General features: G+C 40.4%; 1 protein-coding gene across 4 annotated transcripts in view; it reads left to right on the top strand.

The window, feature by feature from the left end:
• Positions 1–13,450, top strand: part of SLC16A9 (solute carrier family 16 member 9) — an 80,836-nt gene that overhangs the window by 25,666 nt on the left and 41,720 nt on the right. For all 4 annotated transcript variants that reach the window (XM_069571708.1, XM_069571706.1, XM_069571707.1 and 1 more), the window contains exon 2: positions 7,819–8,051. In XM_069571708.1, coding sequence (XP_069427809.1) covers positions 7,856–8,051 — 196 coding nt within the window. In that variant the 5' untranslated portion in view covers positions 7,819–7,855. The remainder of the gene's footprint in view (positions 1–7,818; positions 8,052–13,450) is intronic.

Raw genomic sequence — 13,450 nt, 5'->3', positions numbered from 1 at the left:
TGTTGAATTGTATGAGCTGTTTATATATGTTGAATACTAATCCCCAATCTGTCATATCATTTGTAGGTATCTTCTCCCATTCAGTAGGTTGATGACTATCTTTAGTGTTATGTTTGAATTCCTTTTTCTTTTTTTGTGTGTATATCTATTATAGATTTTTGGTTTGTGGTTACCATGAAGTTTTTAATATAGAAGTCTGTATTTATATGTGCTGGTTTTAAGTTACTGATCTCTTCGTTTCAAATTTATTGCTCCTGCTCCTGCCTTGATTGCCTGCATTTCCCTGTGACTCCTAAACATTTACTTTCCACCCAACCTCTGTGGCACTTCACGATATACTCTTGTGCATGCATCTTACCTTCCTAATGGAGTTATGAGCTCCTAGGTGGCAAGGGCTATGCCTTATATTTCTTCTGAGGTCCCTTGGTATCTATTGCAATATAGTTTAAATTGTAAGTGATCAAAAAATTTCTGGAATGAGGATCCCATTTGTATAACACAGCATTTCTGTAAATATTGGGATAAACAGGCTTAGTGGAAATTTCAGTAAATTAGTTTTTGATTTCCTTTTATTGGGATATAGTTGCTTTACAATGTTGTGATAGTTTCTACTGTACATCAAAGTGAATCCACCATATGTATACATAGATTCCCTCCTTTTTGGATTTTTTTCTCATTTAGTTGCTTCCAGAAAGCACTGAGTAGAGTTCCCTGAGCTATACCATGGGTTCTGATTAGTAATCTATTTTGTGCATAGTAAAAATAGTGTATATATGACAATCTCAATCTCCCAATTCGTCCCACCTCCCCTTTCCCTCTCTTGGTGTCCATATGTTTGTTCTGTACATCCATGTCTCTATTTCTGTTTTGCAAATAAAGTTCATCTATACCATTTTTCTAGGTTCCATATGTATGTGTTGATATATAATATTTCAATTCATTTAAGCTCAATCCGTTCTGAAGGAGATCAGCCCTGGGATTTCTTTGGAAGGAATGATGTTAAAGCTGCAACTCCAGTACTTTGGCCCCCTCATGCGAAGAGTTGACTCATTGGAAAAGACTCTGATGCCGGGAGGGATTGGGGGCAGGAGGAGAAGGGGACGACTGAGGATGAGATGGCTGGATGGCATCACGGACTCGATGGACGGGAGTCTGAGTGAACTCCGGGAGTTGGTGATGGACAGGGAGGCCTGGCATGCTGTGATTCATGGGGTCACAAAGAGTTGGACATGACTGATTGATTGAACTGAACTGAACTGAAGCTCTTTATTCACAAGAATACCAGGAAAGACATTTTATCGTATTGGATCATAAGCTATGAAGAAGGAGGATGAGTAAGATGAAATTTTCAGAAAAAAATGGTAACATATCTATATTTCCTTATTTTGTGGTCATAGACTGTACACCTAAGTTTAACCTTTGACCCAAACCAGATCAAGCTGGGTGTGGATAGTTAAAATAATCAACTTGAAATTACTGTACACTCACACATGTTTATTCTGTTGCACTTAAACAAATGCCAGCTGACTTAAAATAATTTGCTAGGTTAGCTCTGAGGATGAAATGGAAGGCTGGAGGAACCAGGCCTGGATATCCCTTGGGAGCCAAGGTAGTAGGATTTGACAGAGTGTTTCTTTAATGCACTGCCACTGGGATCAATAAATCCCAAATATTTTTCTTTTATTAGAACATTGCACTCAAGTTCAGGATCCTGGGGAAGAGGTCCTATACTGGCCTTGCTTGGTTCAGGTTCTATTTTATAGGTCAAGATCAAAGACCTCTTGGTTAACAGTCCCACGAACCATCTATATATGAGGAAAGACCCAAGTGCTCCAAAGAAAACTGGCTACCATTACAACAAGGGGGAAAGGCTAGTCTAGTTGTGAAGTCACCTTATGGAATATAGAAAATCAGAAAAAGCAGGTGAGAGACATCTAAAGGATAGCAGATTACAGGAGAAAGATGTTGCCCTGGCAGAAAATAAGAAATAACTAAATGGTATTTTTCACCATGTTCCGTTCAGACTACCTGTGTCTCAAATTCTGAGACAATGAAAGGTCAGAAGCTCTTAGCCAACTCTTTAAAAAACTTGTCATTCTAGTCCCAGTTGATACATATGGGAGCTTTGTATTTCAAAGATTTGCTCTCCCAAACATTTACTGTGAGAAGAATTTCTCTGGCTCCTGTCCTGTGTGTTGAAATGTCACTCAAGGCAAGACAAAGCAAAGCAAGGTGTGGCCACAGGTATCTGGTGTATAAAGGCATTTCTGTCTACTTCAGTTTGAAAACTTGCAAGGGAGATACTCCTTACCTTTTCACTCCCCTTTCCTTTCCCTCCAGAAAACTCTGACTTTTTTAAAGATCATGGTGCTTTGCCTTTGTAAATGTGTACTTTTCCTGGACAGCTCTACCTTGAAGATTTAAATGAAGGGCAATCTCTTATACATTAAAAAATGTTAATTAATTAATTAATTTATGACTGTGTGGCTCAGGGGGTAAAGCGTCTGCCTGCAATGCAGGAGACTTGGGTTCGATCCCTGGGTCAGGAAGATCCCCTGGAGAAGGAAATAGCAACCCACTCCAGTACTCTTGCCTGGAAAATCCCGTGGACAGAGAAGCCTGGTAGACTACAGTCCATGGGATCGCAGAGAGTCGGACACGACTGAGCGATTGCTTGCTTGCTTGTGCTGGGTCTTCGCGGCTGCACGGGCTTTTCTCTAGTTGCAGCAAGCGAGGACTGCTCTGAAGTTGTAGTGTGCTGGCTTCTCCCTGCAGCGGCTTTTCTCGTTTTGGAGCAGGGTCTCTAGGGTGCGTGGGCTTCGGTAGTTGTGGCTCCCAGGCTCAAGAGCGCAGGCTCAGTGCTTTCGGCCCACAGGTTTAGTTGCTCCTTGGCACGTGAAATCTTCCAGGATCAGGGATCAAACCTGTGCCTCCAGCATTGGCAGGCGGACTACTTACCACTAAGCCGCCAGGGAAGCCCTGCATTTGGTTTTTTATACAACCTTTTGGCCTCCTTAGGCATTTGGTTATTGAAGTCATACATTGTCTAGTTTAGGGAATTAAGACTATCTTTTCTTTAAAAGGTATTCTAAATAGGAATTGCAGAGTACCACTGTGTTGTCTCTAGAAGGAACAGAATTTATTATTTACTTTTACAATAGAGTAGGTACTGGAGAGAATAGACTTCTCAGGAAGGGTATATCTGCATACTTCAAAGGATTTTTATATTTGCAAGTATTCTGTCTGCTAACACAGTCATGCGGGCTGAGAGACTAAATTTTAGACTCTACAGTTTTGTGCACAAGTTGTAATATTTTTTGGTTTTCAGTTATGAAATATTGAAAGTTAATTTGTACAAAAAGCTGTGGCAGGTGGTGACATGATTTTTGCCCAGTACTTTGAATGTCAAAGTGAAGAAATTCACCGAGTTGCAGGTAAATTGATGGGTATAGCTATGGCTCTTTTGAAAAAGTGAAAGTGAAGTTGCTTAGTTGTGTCTGACTCTTTGTGACCCCATGGATTATAGCCTACCAGGCTCCTCTGTCCATAAGATTTTCCAGGCAAGAGTACTGGAGTGGGTTGCCATTTCCTTCTCCAGGGGATCTTCCTGACTCAGGGATCGAACCCAGTTCTCCTGCATTGTAGACAGAGGCTTTATTGTCTGAGCCACCAGGGAAGTCTCTCTTAAGGGGGCTAATTCCTCACCATCTAATTAGAGACATGCATGAATGGAAGAATGATATTCCTACTCTCTGTTCACCTATTTTCTGATGAAACTACAGCCAAGAGAATGGTTTGGCAAAGTCTGTGGATGAAGAGGACTCTGTTGAACCTGACTGTGAAGCTGGCATGGTGAAGGGAGACGGAAAGTAAAGAAGACTGGGAGGCCCTGTCGAGGGCAGGAAGTTCAGGCCTTGGGCCTCCAAATCCATTACCATATAGACTACTTCAGGATTTATAAAGAATGAATGTTTTCAAATTCTTTTAAAGTATAATTTTGATACCAAAACCCAGTCAAAATTAAAAACAAAAGAGACAAATCTCACTTATGACTTTAACCCTCCCCCAAAGAGACTGACATAATCAAAACAGAGCCTGAACCAGGGAAGTTTTAGTCTGCTAATTCAAGGATGATTCAATAGTAGAAATTAGAGATTTTATTACAGTTAAAAGAAAAAAAATCACAATCATCTCCATATGCACTGGAAATGCATTTGAGAAAAACATAATACACATTCTTTATAATAACACTTGAAAGTAGAAACTTTGGTCCTTAAGTTTGTGGAATATATCTATCTGAGCCTCAGAAGCAATACCATGGCACGTGAAGGCTTTTCCATTAAAGTTAGAAACTGGACAAAGATATATACTCTGATTATTTAACATTATTTTGTATGCCTTGTCTCACACAAAGGCAAAAAAAAATTAGACATATGAGAATCCAAAGTAAGGGGTTTGTAGATGGCTATATGACTGTATTGTATTATCAGTTGTATATACCCAAGAAAATCGTCGAAGAGTCTAATTCAAATAAGAGATTTTATAATAAGGTAGTAGAATCCAAAATTAACATACAGTAGTAATAGCTTTTATACATACAAACAGAGGTAAAGAAATAAGCCTAATTATAATGTTAGCAAAAAGAATAAACTATATAAAAATAAAAAGAAACATTGAGGAAAACTTTAAACACTAGAACACAAAATAGACTGAACAAATGCAAAGATATGAAATGGAAAGTAGACTCAACATCATAAAAGGAATTTTCCCCCTTAAATCAATTTATAATTTAACTCAGTCATAATGAAAGCACTATCAGATTTTAGAATCAAACTGATTCAGAAGTTCATATAAAAAAGTAAACAAACAAGTGAAAATCACTCAGTCGTGTCCAGCTCTTTGCAACCCCATGGACTATACAGTCCATGGAATTCTCCAGGCCGGAATACTGGAGTGGGTAGTCTTTCCCTTCTCCAGGGGATCTTCCCAACTCGGGGATCAAACCCAGGTCTCCCACATTCTTTACCAACTGAGCCACAAGGAAAGCCCAAGAATACTGGAGTGGGTTAGCCTATCCCTTCTTTAAGAGCTCTTCCTGACCCAGGAATCAAACTGGGGTCTCCTGCATTGCAGGCGGATTCTTTACCAACTGAGCTTTCAGGGAAACCCAAACAAACAAGAAGAGCTAAGAAAATATTGAAAAGGTGTGCAGTGATAGAGAGGAAAGAAAGTATTTGCACTGAAACTTGAAATATATTAAAAATGCTTAAGGACTAATTCTCTGGTGGTCAAGTGGTTAATTCTTTGTACTGTTACTGCTGTGGGTGCAGGTTCAAGCCCTGGTCAGGGAACTAAGATCCCGCAAGCCACAAGGATTGGCCGAAAGAAATAGAAAGACTTAATTGTTAAACAAATTTGGTAATGGTGGGTGACTAGACAGATCATTGGAACAGAAAGGAAAATCCAGAAATACCCATATATACCCAAGAATTAGATACGAATTACAAATGACTTTTCACCTATGAAACAACACATATCATTCAGAGAATGCTGAGAAATTCACGTTAAAGCCAACAAATTGGCAAAAATCCAGAAGTTTCGCAGCACACCCAAAGTTGCTGGGGCTCAGATAAATTGGTTTAATCCCTTGAAGTCAATTTGCTAATACTAGTTACAATTACAAATCTATATTTGTAGTTGACTGAGCAATTCTTTTCAGATATGTATAAAGATATATGTGAATGTGAGGTTATTCATTATAGCATTTTTTTCACTGGGAGCAGTGGTTAAAGAATTAAGAATTACTGGGACACAACGTAGCCGAAAGAAAGGAGTGAGGATGGTTATTACGCATTGATGTGAAAGATCTTCAAGGTATTTTTCAAGTGAGAAAAAGCAAGACACATACCAATATATATATAACATGCTATTTTTTTGTGTCTTAAAAAAAATTAGAGGGAATCTGTACTTGAGTTTGCTTATGTATTTATAAGGTAATTCTGTGTGAGTGTGTGCTAAGTTGCTTCAGTTCTAGAAACGAGAAACGAGAAGCGCTGGTTACCTTTGAAGGGTATGGAAATTAGACAGCAACTAGGTAGTGGGAGACTGTATATCTTCTGTCATTTTTTTTCCATTTTGAACCAGATGGATGTTTTGTTGAAAAAAGGATGTCTAAGACTATTTGCTCATTTTTGCTTGTGATATTCATAAAGAAACCCTTGAAGGGGACTTCCCTGGTAGTCCAGTGGTTAAGAATCCACCTGCCAGTGCGGGGGACATGGATTCCATCTCTGATCTGGGACGATCCCCCATGCCGTGGTGCAACTAAGCCCGTGTGCCGTAACTACCAAGCCTGTGCCCTAGAGCGCGGGAGCAGGAGCCACGATTCCTGCACCCCAAGTCTAGAGCCTGTACTCTGCAGCAAGAGAAGCCCTGCAGTGAGGAGCCTGCACGTAGCACAGGGAAGACCCAGTGCAAAAAAATACATCAACATGTTCTTTTGAAAAAAAGAAACTCAGGAGGGATACTTGAGTTGGTGAACATTGTGACGTGCTGCCTACCCTCCCTCCAGACCTCCTTTAGGAATGAAAGATTTCTTGCCCCTGAGACTGAAACTGAAGGGCTGCTGACAGATGGCTTCAGGTAACACCCCCCAGGGGTAATGGTTGCCCCTTTTGAATAGAGTCACCTCACCCGAGGTCACGTCCCCTTCCCAGGTGGCCTGCAACTGGTGAGTTATCAACATGGGGCTGTGAAGGGCCAGCTCCTCTTGCCCCACTCAGGGCAACTCTGAGAGGTCAGCCGGCTTTGGAAATCTCCTTAGCCCTTAACTCTGTGTGGTGGCTTGCCTTCTCTTGCTGCTGTCTGTTCTCTTCCAATGAGAACACTTTTAGTAAACCTGCTCTTGCTAAGATCTTCTTCACGGGGAACTCAACATGCAACAAGAATCCAAAACAGTCATTTCCTGTGGTTGGCTTGGGCTGGGAACCTGGTGAATGGGGATAAATTTGGGAAGGAGGCTTTTCACTTTATGCCTTTTAAAAAAATTTTGAAGTGTAGTTGATTTACAGTGTCATGTTAGTTATAGGTGTACAGCTCCATGGTTGAGTTGTACATATATTGTGTGTGTGTGTATATATGTATATATATACAACTATATATATATATATATATATACACACACACACATATATGTGTTCTTTTTAGATTCTTTCCCTTATAGGTTATTACAAAATATTGATTATAGTTCTCCATGCTATACAGTAGGTGCCTGTTGGTTATCTAGTTTATATATGCTGCGGTTAAGTCGCTTCAGTCGTGTCCAACTCTGTGTGACCCCATAGATGGCAGCCCACCAGGCTCCCTTGTCCCCAGGATTCTCCAGGCAAGGAAACTGGAGTGGGTTGCCATTTCCTTCTCCAATGCATGAAAGAGAAAAGCGAAAGTGAAGTCGCTCAGTTGTGTCCGACTCTTAGCAACCCCATGGACTGCAGCCTACCAGGCTCCTCTGTCCATGTGATTTTCCAGGCAAGTATACTGGAGCGGGGTGCCTATAAAGTAGTGCATATATGTTTATTCCGAACTCCTAATGTATCCTTTTTATAATATAAAAACATTTTTTGGAAACATGTGGATATAGTAATTATTCAAATCAGAAATAAAGATTTTAAAGTTAACTTGATATGTCAGTGATCTCTTATCCTTTTCCTTGTGTATTTTTAGGGAACTTTTAATATTTTAATTTAGGAGGAGCTGTTTTAAATCTAGAATACCATGCCTTACCATACTCTAAATATGCTTTTTCTTTTTTTCGCTTAGGACCCACTGAGAGACGCCCGCTTGACCTCACGTCACAATGGAATTGAAAAAGTCGCCTGATGGTGGCTGGGGCTGGGTGATTGTAGCTGTCTCCTTCTTCACTCAGTTTTTGTGTTATGGGTCGCCATTAGCTGTTGGTGTCTTGTACATAGAATGGCTGGACGCCTTTGGTGAAGGAAAAGGAAAAACGGCCTGGATTGGATCCCTTGCAAGTGGAGTTGGCTTGCTTGCGAGTAAGTGGATTACTTTGTGCTTCTCCTCACTCATTAATCGTTTAATTACATAATTGTTTCCTGCCTCATTAACACTGTACAAGGCATAGGAGGCTACACGTTTTTTTTAAAGTATAATACCTACTTTTCTGCCTTCACTGAGATTATAAACCTCTCCTTCACTGTAATAGTGTGTCTGACACACAGTTGTGTCTGGCTTTTTGCGACTCTATGGACTGTAGCCCACCAGGCTCCCCTGTCCATGGGAATTTCCAGGCCAGAATAGTACGGTGGGTTGCCATTTCCTTCTCCAGGAGATCTTCCTGACCCAGGGACCAAACCGAAGTCTCTCGCATTGCAGACAGATTCTTTACTGTCTGAGCTACCAGGGAAGCCCTCACTGTACTAAATCGTGTGAAAGTACAGAAATTCCATAAGAAATTGAAGAATTCATATCTTTATTCATTTATTTGCTGCTGTGTAGTAGGCATTGATGCTGGATATGAAAGGATGAATGGCTAACACATCATTTATTTCTGCCTTAAAGAGGTTCAGTCTAGTGAGACACAAATACTTCCACAAGTAAGAAAGATACAAGGGCGTGAGGACAGTGATCCACGTGTCTGATGAATGCTGGTGACCAAACGGCCAAGTGTTTTGCATTAAGTCCTGGAAACAGTTCCTCTGTGATTCATAGTTACTCCTCTCTGATTCAGATACACTGTGATCAAATTGCACGTCCTACATTGTGTCACCTTCTTAAGAAAAATCTGACATGGCAGAGGGTAGTCCCATCTCACAATGATGATGCCACTAAGGATTTAAATGTAGTGTTATGTATGTGATGCATTTTGTGTGATGTTTATATAATGTATCCAGAAGTAATATTCTTGATTAGCACTTATCAAGTATGATACAATAGTGATTCTTAACATCTTTAGAGAGCATAGTGGAGGGTTTTTGTTTTTTTTAAGGATTATATGCACTTCAGTTTCTAGAGTTGTAGTTGGAACTCTGCAGTATATTTAGTGATTGTCAGTCTAACTTGGAACTGGTTAAGAACAGACATGCTAAAACGTAGCCCTGGAGTCTCTTTCTGTGCTTTGAACTTGACATGATGATTCATTGAGCAAATCACAATCTCTGTTCTTATGGGAAAATAAGGACAACGCATGTGGTGATTTATAAGATCTTTTTGCAGCTCTAAAATGATTTCCAAAGAAAATGCAATGGCTATTCCTTCTTTTAAATTTGTTGTCTTTCCTGATCACTAAAGGGGACTTCTTAGAACAAAATAAAATATAAACAGTTGCTTCCAACGGATGCATTACCTTGTTAAATTAAAAACAAGACTTGAAAACCAATGCTGGGTCATCTGGCCATGTCAGATAAGATAACTAAGCATAACTAAACAAATGAAAATAACACTGTCATAAGCTTAAGAAAAACAGGAAACATTTGCCAAGATTTGTTTGCAAGAATTTTTCAAAATGTGGGCTGTTTATAAAGCTGTCAGAGTACAAGTGAATAGTGGTTGATATGTTTGAAAGTATAATTTTTAGAGAATGATCTGGTGAGAAGAGAATTTTTAAATGTTTTCCAATTAGTCATCATTTCTATTAGCAAATTCAAAGTTAAATAGGAATGCAATTACTTGCCTTCCAGCAAGAGTCAAAGGGTAATTGAAATACTATCTCCATTAGCACATACCTGGAGAACAGAGCTCTTTTCCATGAAGTTTGTCCAGGTAGGACTTGAGAGTTTGAGGGTTCAGGGAAGCTAAGATCATCTTAGGGATGGGTAGGGTGGTCAGAGCTGACATTGAGATTTTGAACTGTGGCTCTCCACTTTCTGCAGGTTCCCAGGTGAATGATTAGTTTGTCTCAGGGCCACGAGCAGCCCTCTTCACTTATAGGCAGAACCAGATACGTAATTTGCAAGCCCATGTGTGAAATGAAAATTCAGGACCTTCTGTTAAAAAAGTTAAGAATTTCCAGATAGCAAGAGCAGGGCAGCAGACCAAGTGCATGGCCCTTTTTAGAGCCAAGTCCTGTCCCGCTGGTTGGGCTGGAGAGAGAGCATCCCACTGAATGTCCAGGGAGTGAACAAGTACTGAGGGAAATGTTGAGCTGAAGTCAGAGTTAGTCTGAGCCCTGGCTCCACTACCCTCTAGCTGAGGGACCACATGCAAGTCACTTATCTTCAGTGTCTACAGCTAGATGAGGAGACACTTAGGCCAGCTAACCAAAACTTTTGAAGATAAACATAGACTATGGAGGCCAGAGGGTTCCAGAATGAGGAAGCAGTGAGAAGAAAATGCTGACAGGAGACCTAAGACTTATGGGTGTGTGTGTGTGTGTGTGTGTGTACATGCAAACGTGCCTGTGTTCACTTTAGTTAGTGGCCACTGAATATCAGTGTTGTTGGCCTCTCTTGGCTCTTCATAGCATAAATTAGGGGACAAATCCTGAGAGCTACAGTAATGCAATGTTAGCGAGAGGTGTTGAGCAGTGTTTGAGCCTCATCCAGCTTCTACTTTGTCTACCACTTTGTCCTACGCAGAAGTAAACAGATCTGTACTACCTTGGAAACAGGAAAAGTACACCTCCCGATGTTTATCAGTGATTCTTTTTCTTTTAACTCTATTAACTTACTTACGCTTGGCTGTGCCGCGTCTTTGCTGCTGCACATGAGCTTTCTCTAGTTGGTGGAGAGTGGAGACCGCTTTCCGACTTCTCATTGCAGTAGCTTCTCTTGTTGTGGAGCTCGGGTTCAGTAGTTGTGGGGCACAGGCTTAGTTGTCCTGTGGAATGTGAGATCTTCCTGAAACAGGGATAGAACCTATGTCCCTTGCTTGGCAGATGGATTCTGGACCAGTGGACCACCAGGGAAGTCCTATCAGTGATTCTAAAATAGGGAGATAATCAGAATCATTTGCAGAAAATTTCAGCATATAAATGCCTAGATTAGACCTTAGGTATTCTAATTCAGTTTATAAATGGGGCCCACATACATGATTTTTTTTTCAAGAAGCTTCCAAAGTGATTTTCAAGTTGGAACTGCCACTGGCTTAAGCCCTCTCTACTTAGATTTCATTCTGGCACTTTTTGATATTTTTCAAATATATGATTGCTGTTGACTTATTTAGAAGGAGAAACACTGTAGGTTTCTACTTGAATGTGTCACTGTGCTCATTCTGTCTAAATCATGACAAATAAATTGTGTCCAGTGGCTCCAGTCTGGTGTCTGCATCCTTTTTTATAAAAATTAATATAATTTGTACATATATATATGTGTGTGTGCATATATGTATTTATATAAATACATCTTTGATAGTTGTTCTTCAGTTTAGGAGTATATATGAATTACTTGAGCTTTAAAAAGCCCATTTCTTACTCATCAGTGCTGTGAGGGTGGGGATGGTCCCAAGAATCTTCATTTTTTATCATTAAAAATATATATATGTATTTATTTATTTATTTGGCTGCTCAGGTCTTAGCTGTGGCATGCTGGATCTCTGATCTTTGTTGCTACATGTGAGATCTGGTTCCCTGACCAGGAATCAGGCCCAGGCTCCCTGCATTGGGAGTGCACAGTCTTAGCCACTAGACCACTCAGGGAAGTCCTAGGAATCTTCATTTTAACTAGCTCCCCAGACGATTCTTCTGCAGCAAGCTATATCATAGCCAAGAAACACAAGTTGTTTTCTTTACTCAGTTTTGTCCAGAGAAGGTCTGGTAGGTGTTATCCTTACCAATTTTGTGATCCAACCTCTGGAGATGATAGCTGAGCAAGTATATCTACATAGGGACATCACCAGATGGCCAGCACCAAAATCAGACTGACTATATTTTTTGCAGCCAAAGATGGAGAAGCTCTATACAGTCAGCAAAAACAAGACCAGGAGCTGACTGTGGCTCAGATCATGAACTCCTTATTCAGACTTGAAGAAAGTGGGGAAAACCGCTAGACCATTCAGGTATGACCTAAATCAAATTCCTTGACTACACAGTGGAAGTGAGAAAGAGATTTAAGGGACTAGATCTGATAGACAGAGTGCCTGATGAACTATGGACGGAGGTTCGTGACATTGTACAGGAGACAGGGATCAAGACCAACCCCAAGAAAAAGAAATGCAAAAAAGCAAAATGGCTCTCTGAGGAGGCCATACAAATAGCTGTGAAAAGAAGAAAAGCGAAAAGCAAAGGAGAAAAGGAAAGATATAAGCATCTGAATGCAGAGTTCCAGAGAATAGCAAGATAAGACAGCCTTCCTCAGCGATCACTGCAAAAAAATAGAGGAAAACAGTAGAATGGGAAACACTAGAAATCTCTAAGAAAATTAGAGATACATTTTCACGCAAAGGAACATTTCATGCAAAGATGGGCTCAATAAAGGACAGAAATGGTATGGACCTAACAGAAGCCAAGGATATTAAGAAGAGGTGGCAAGAATACACAGAAGAACTGTACAAAAAAGATCTTTATGACCCAGATAATCACGGTGGTATGATCACTCAGAGCCAGACATCCTGGAATGTGAAGTCAAGTGGGCCTTAAGAAGCATCGCTACAAACAAAGCTAGTGGAGGTGATGGAATTCCAGTGGAGCTCTTTCAAATCCTGAGAGATGATGCTGTGAAAGTGCTGCACTCAATATGCCAGCAAATTTGGAAAACTCAGCAGTGGCCACAGGACTGGAAAAGGTCAGTTTTCATTCCAATCCCAAAGAAAGGCAATGCCAAGGAATGCTCAAACTATCGTACAATTGCGCTCATCTCACATGCTAGTTAAGTGATACTCAAAATTCTCCAAGCCAGGCTTAAGCAGTACGTGAACCATGAACTTCCTGATGTTCAAGCTGGTTTTAGAAAAGGCTGAGGAACCAGAGATCAAATTGCTAAAATCCGCTGGATCATTGAAAAAGCAAGAGAGTTCCACAAAAACATCTACTTCTGCTTTATTGACTATGCCAAAGCCTTTGACTGTGTGGATCACAATAAACTGTGAAAAATTCTGAAAGAGATGGGAATACCAGACCGCCTGACCTGACTCTTGAGAAACCTGTATGCAGGTCAGGAAGCAATAGTTAGAACTTGACATGGACCAACAGACTGGTTCCAAATAGGAAAAGGAGTACGTCAAGGCTGTATATTATCACCCTGCTTATTTAACTTATATGCAGAGTATGTCATGAGAAATGCTGGGGTGGAAGAAGCACAGCTGGAATAAAGATTGTCGGGAGAAATATCAATAACCTCAGATATGCAGATGACACCACCCTTATGGCAGACAGTGAAGAAGAACTAAAGAGCCTCTTGATGAAAGTGAAAGAGGAGAGTGAAAAAATTGGCTTAAAGCTCAACATTCAGAAAACGAAGATCATGGCATCTGGTCTCATCACTTCATAGCAAATAGATGG

The sequence above is a fragment of the Ovis canadensis genome, chromosome 25 (assembly GCF_042477335.2).
Source record: "Ovis canadensis isolate MfBH-ARS-UI-01 breed Bighorn chromosome 25, ARS-UI_OviCan_v2, whole genome shotgun sequence".
In the NCBI taxonomy this organism is placed as follows: Eukaryota; Metazoa; Chordata; class Mammalia; order Artiodactyla; family Bovidae; genus Ovis; species Ovis canadensis.
Note: the sequence above shows the minus strand (reverse complement) of the source record. Positions and strands in the feature narration are given on the sequence as shown.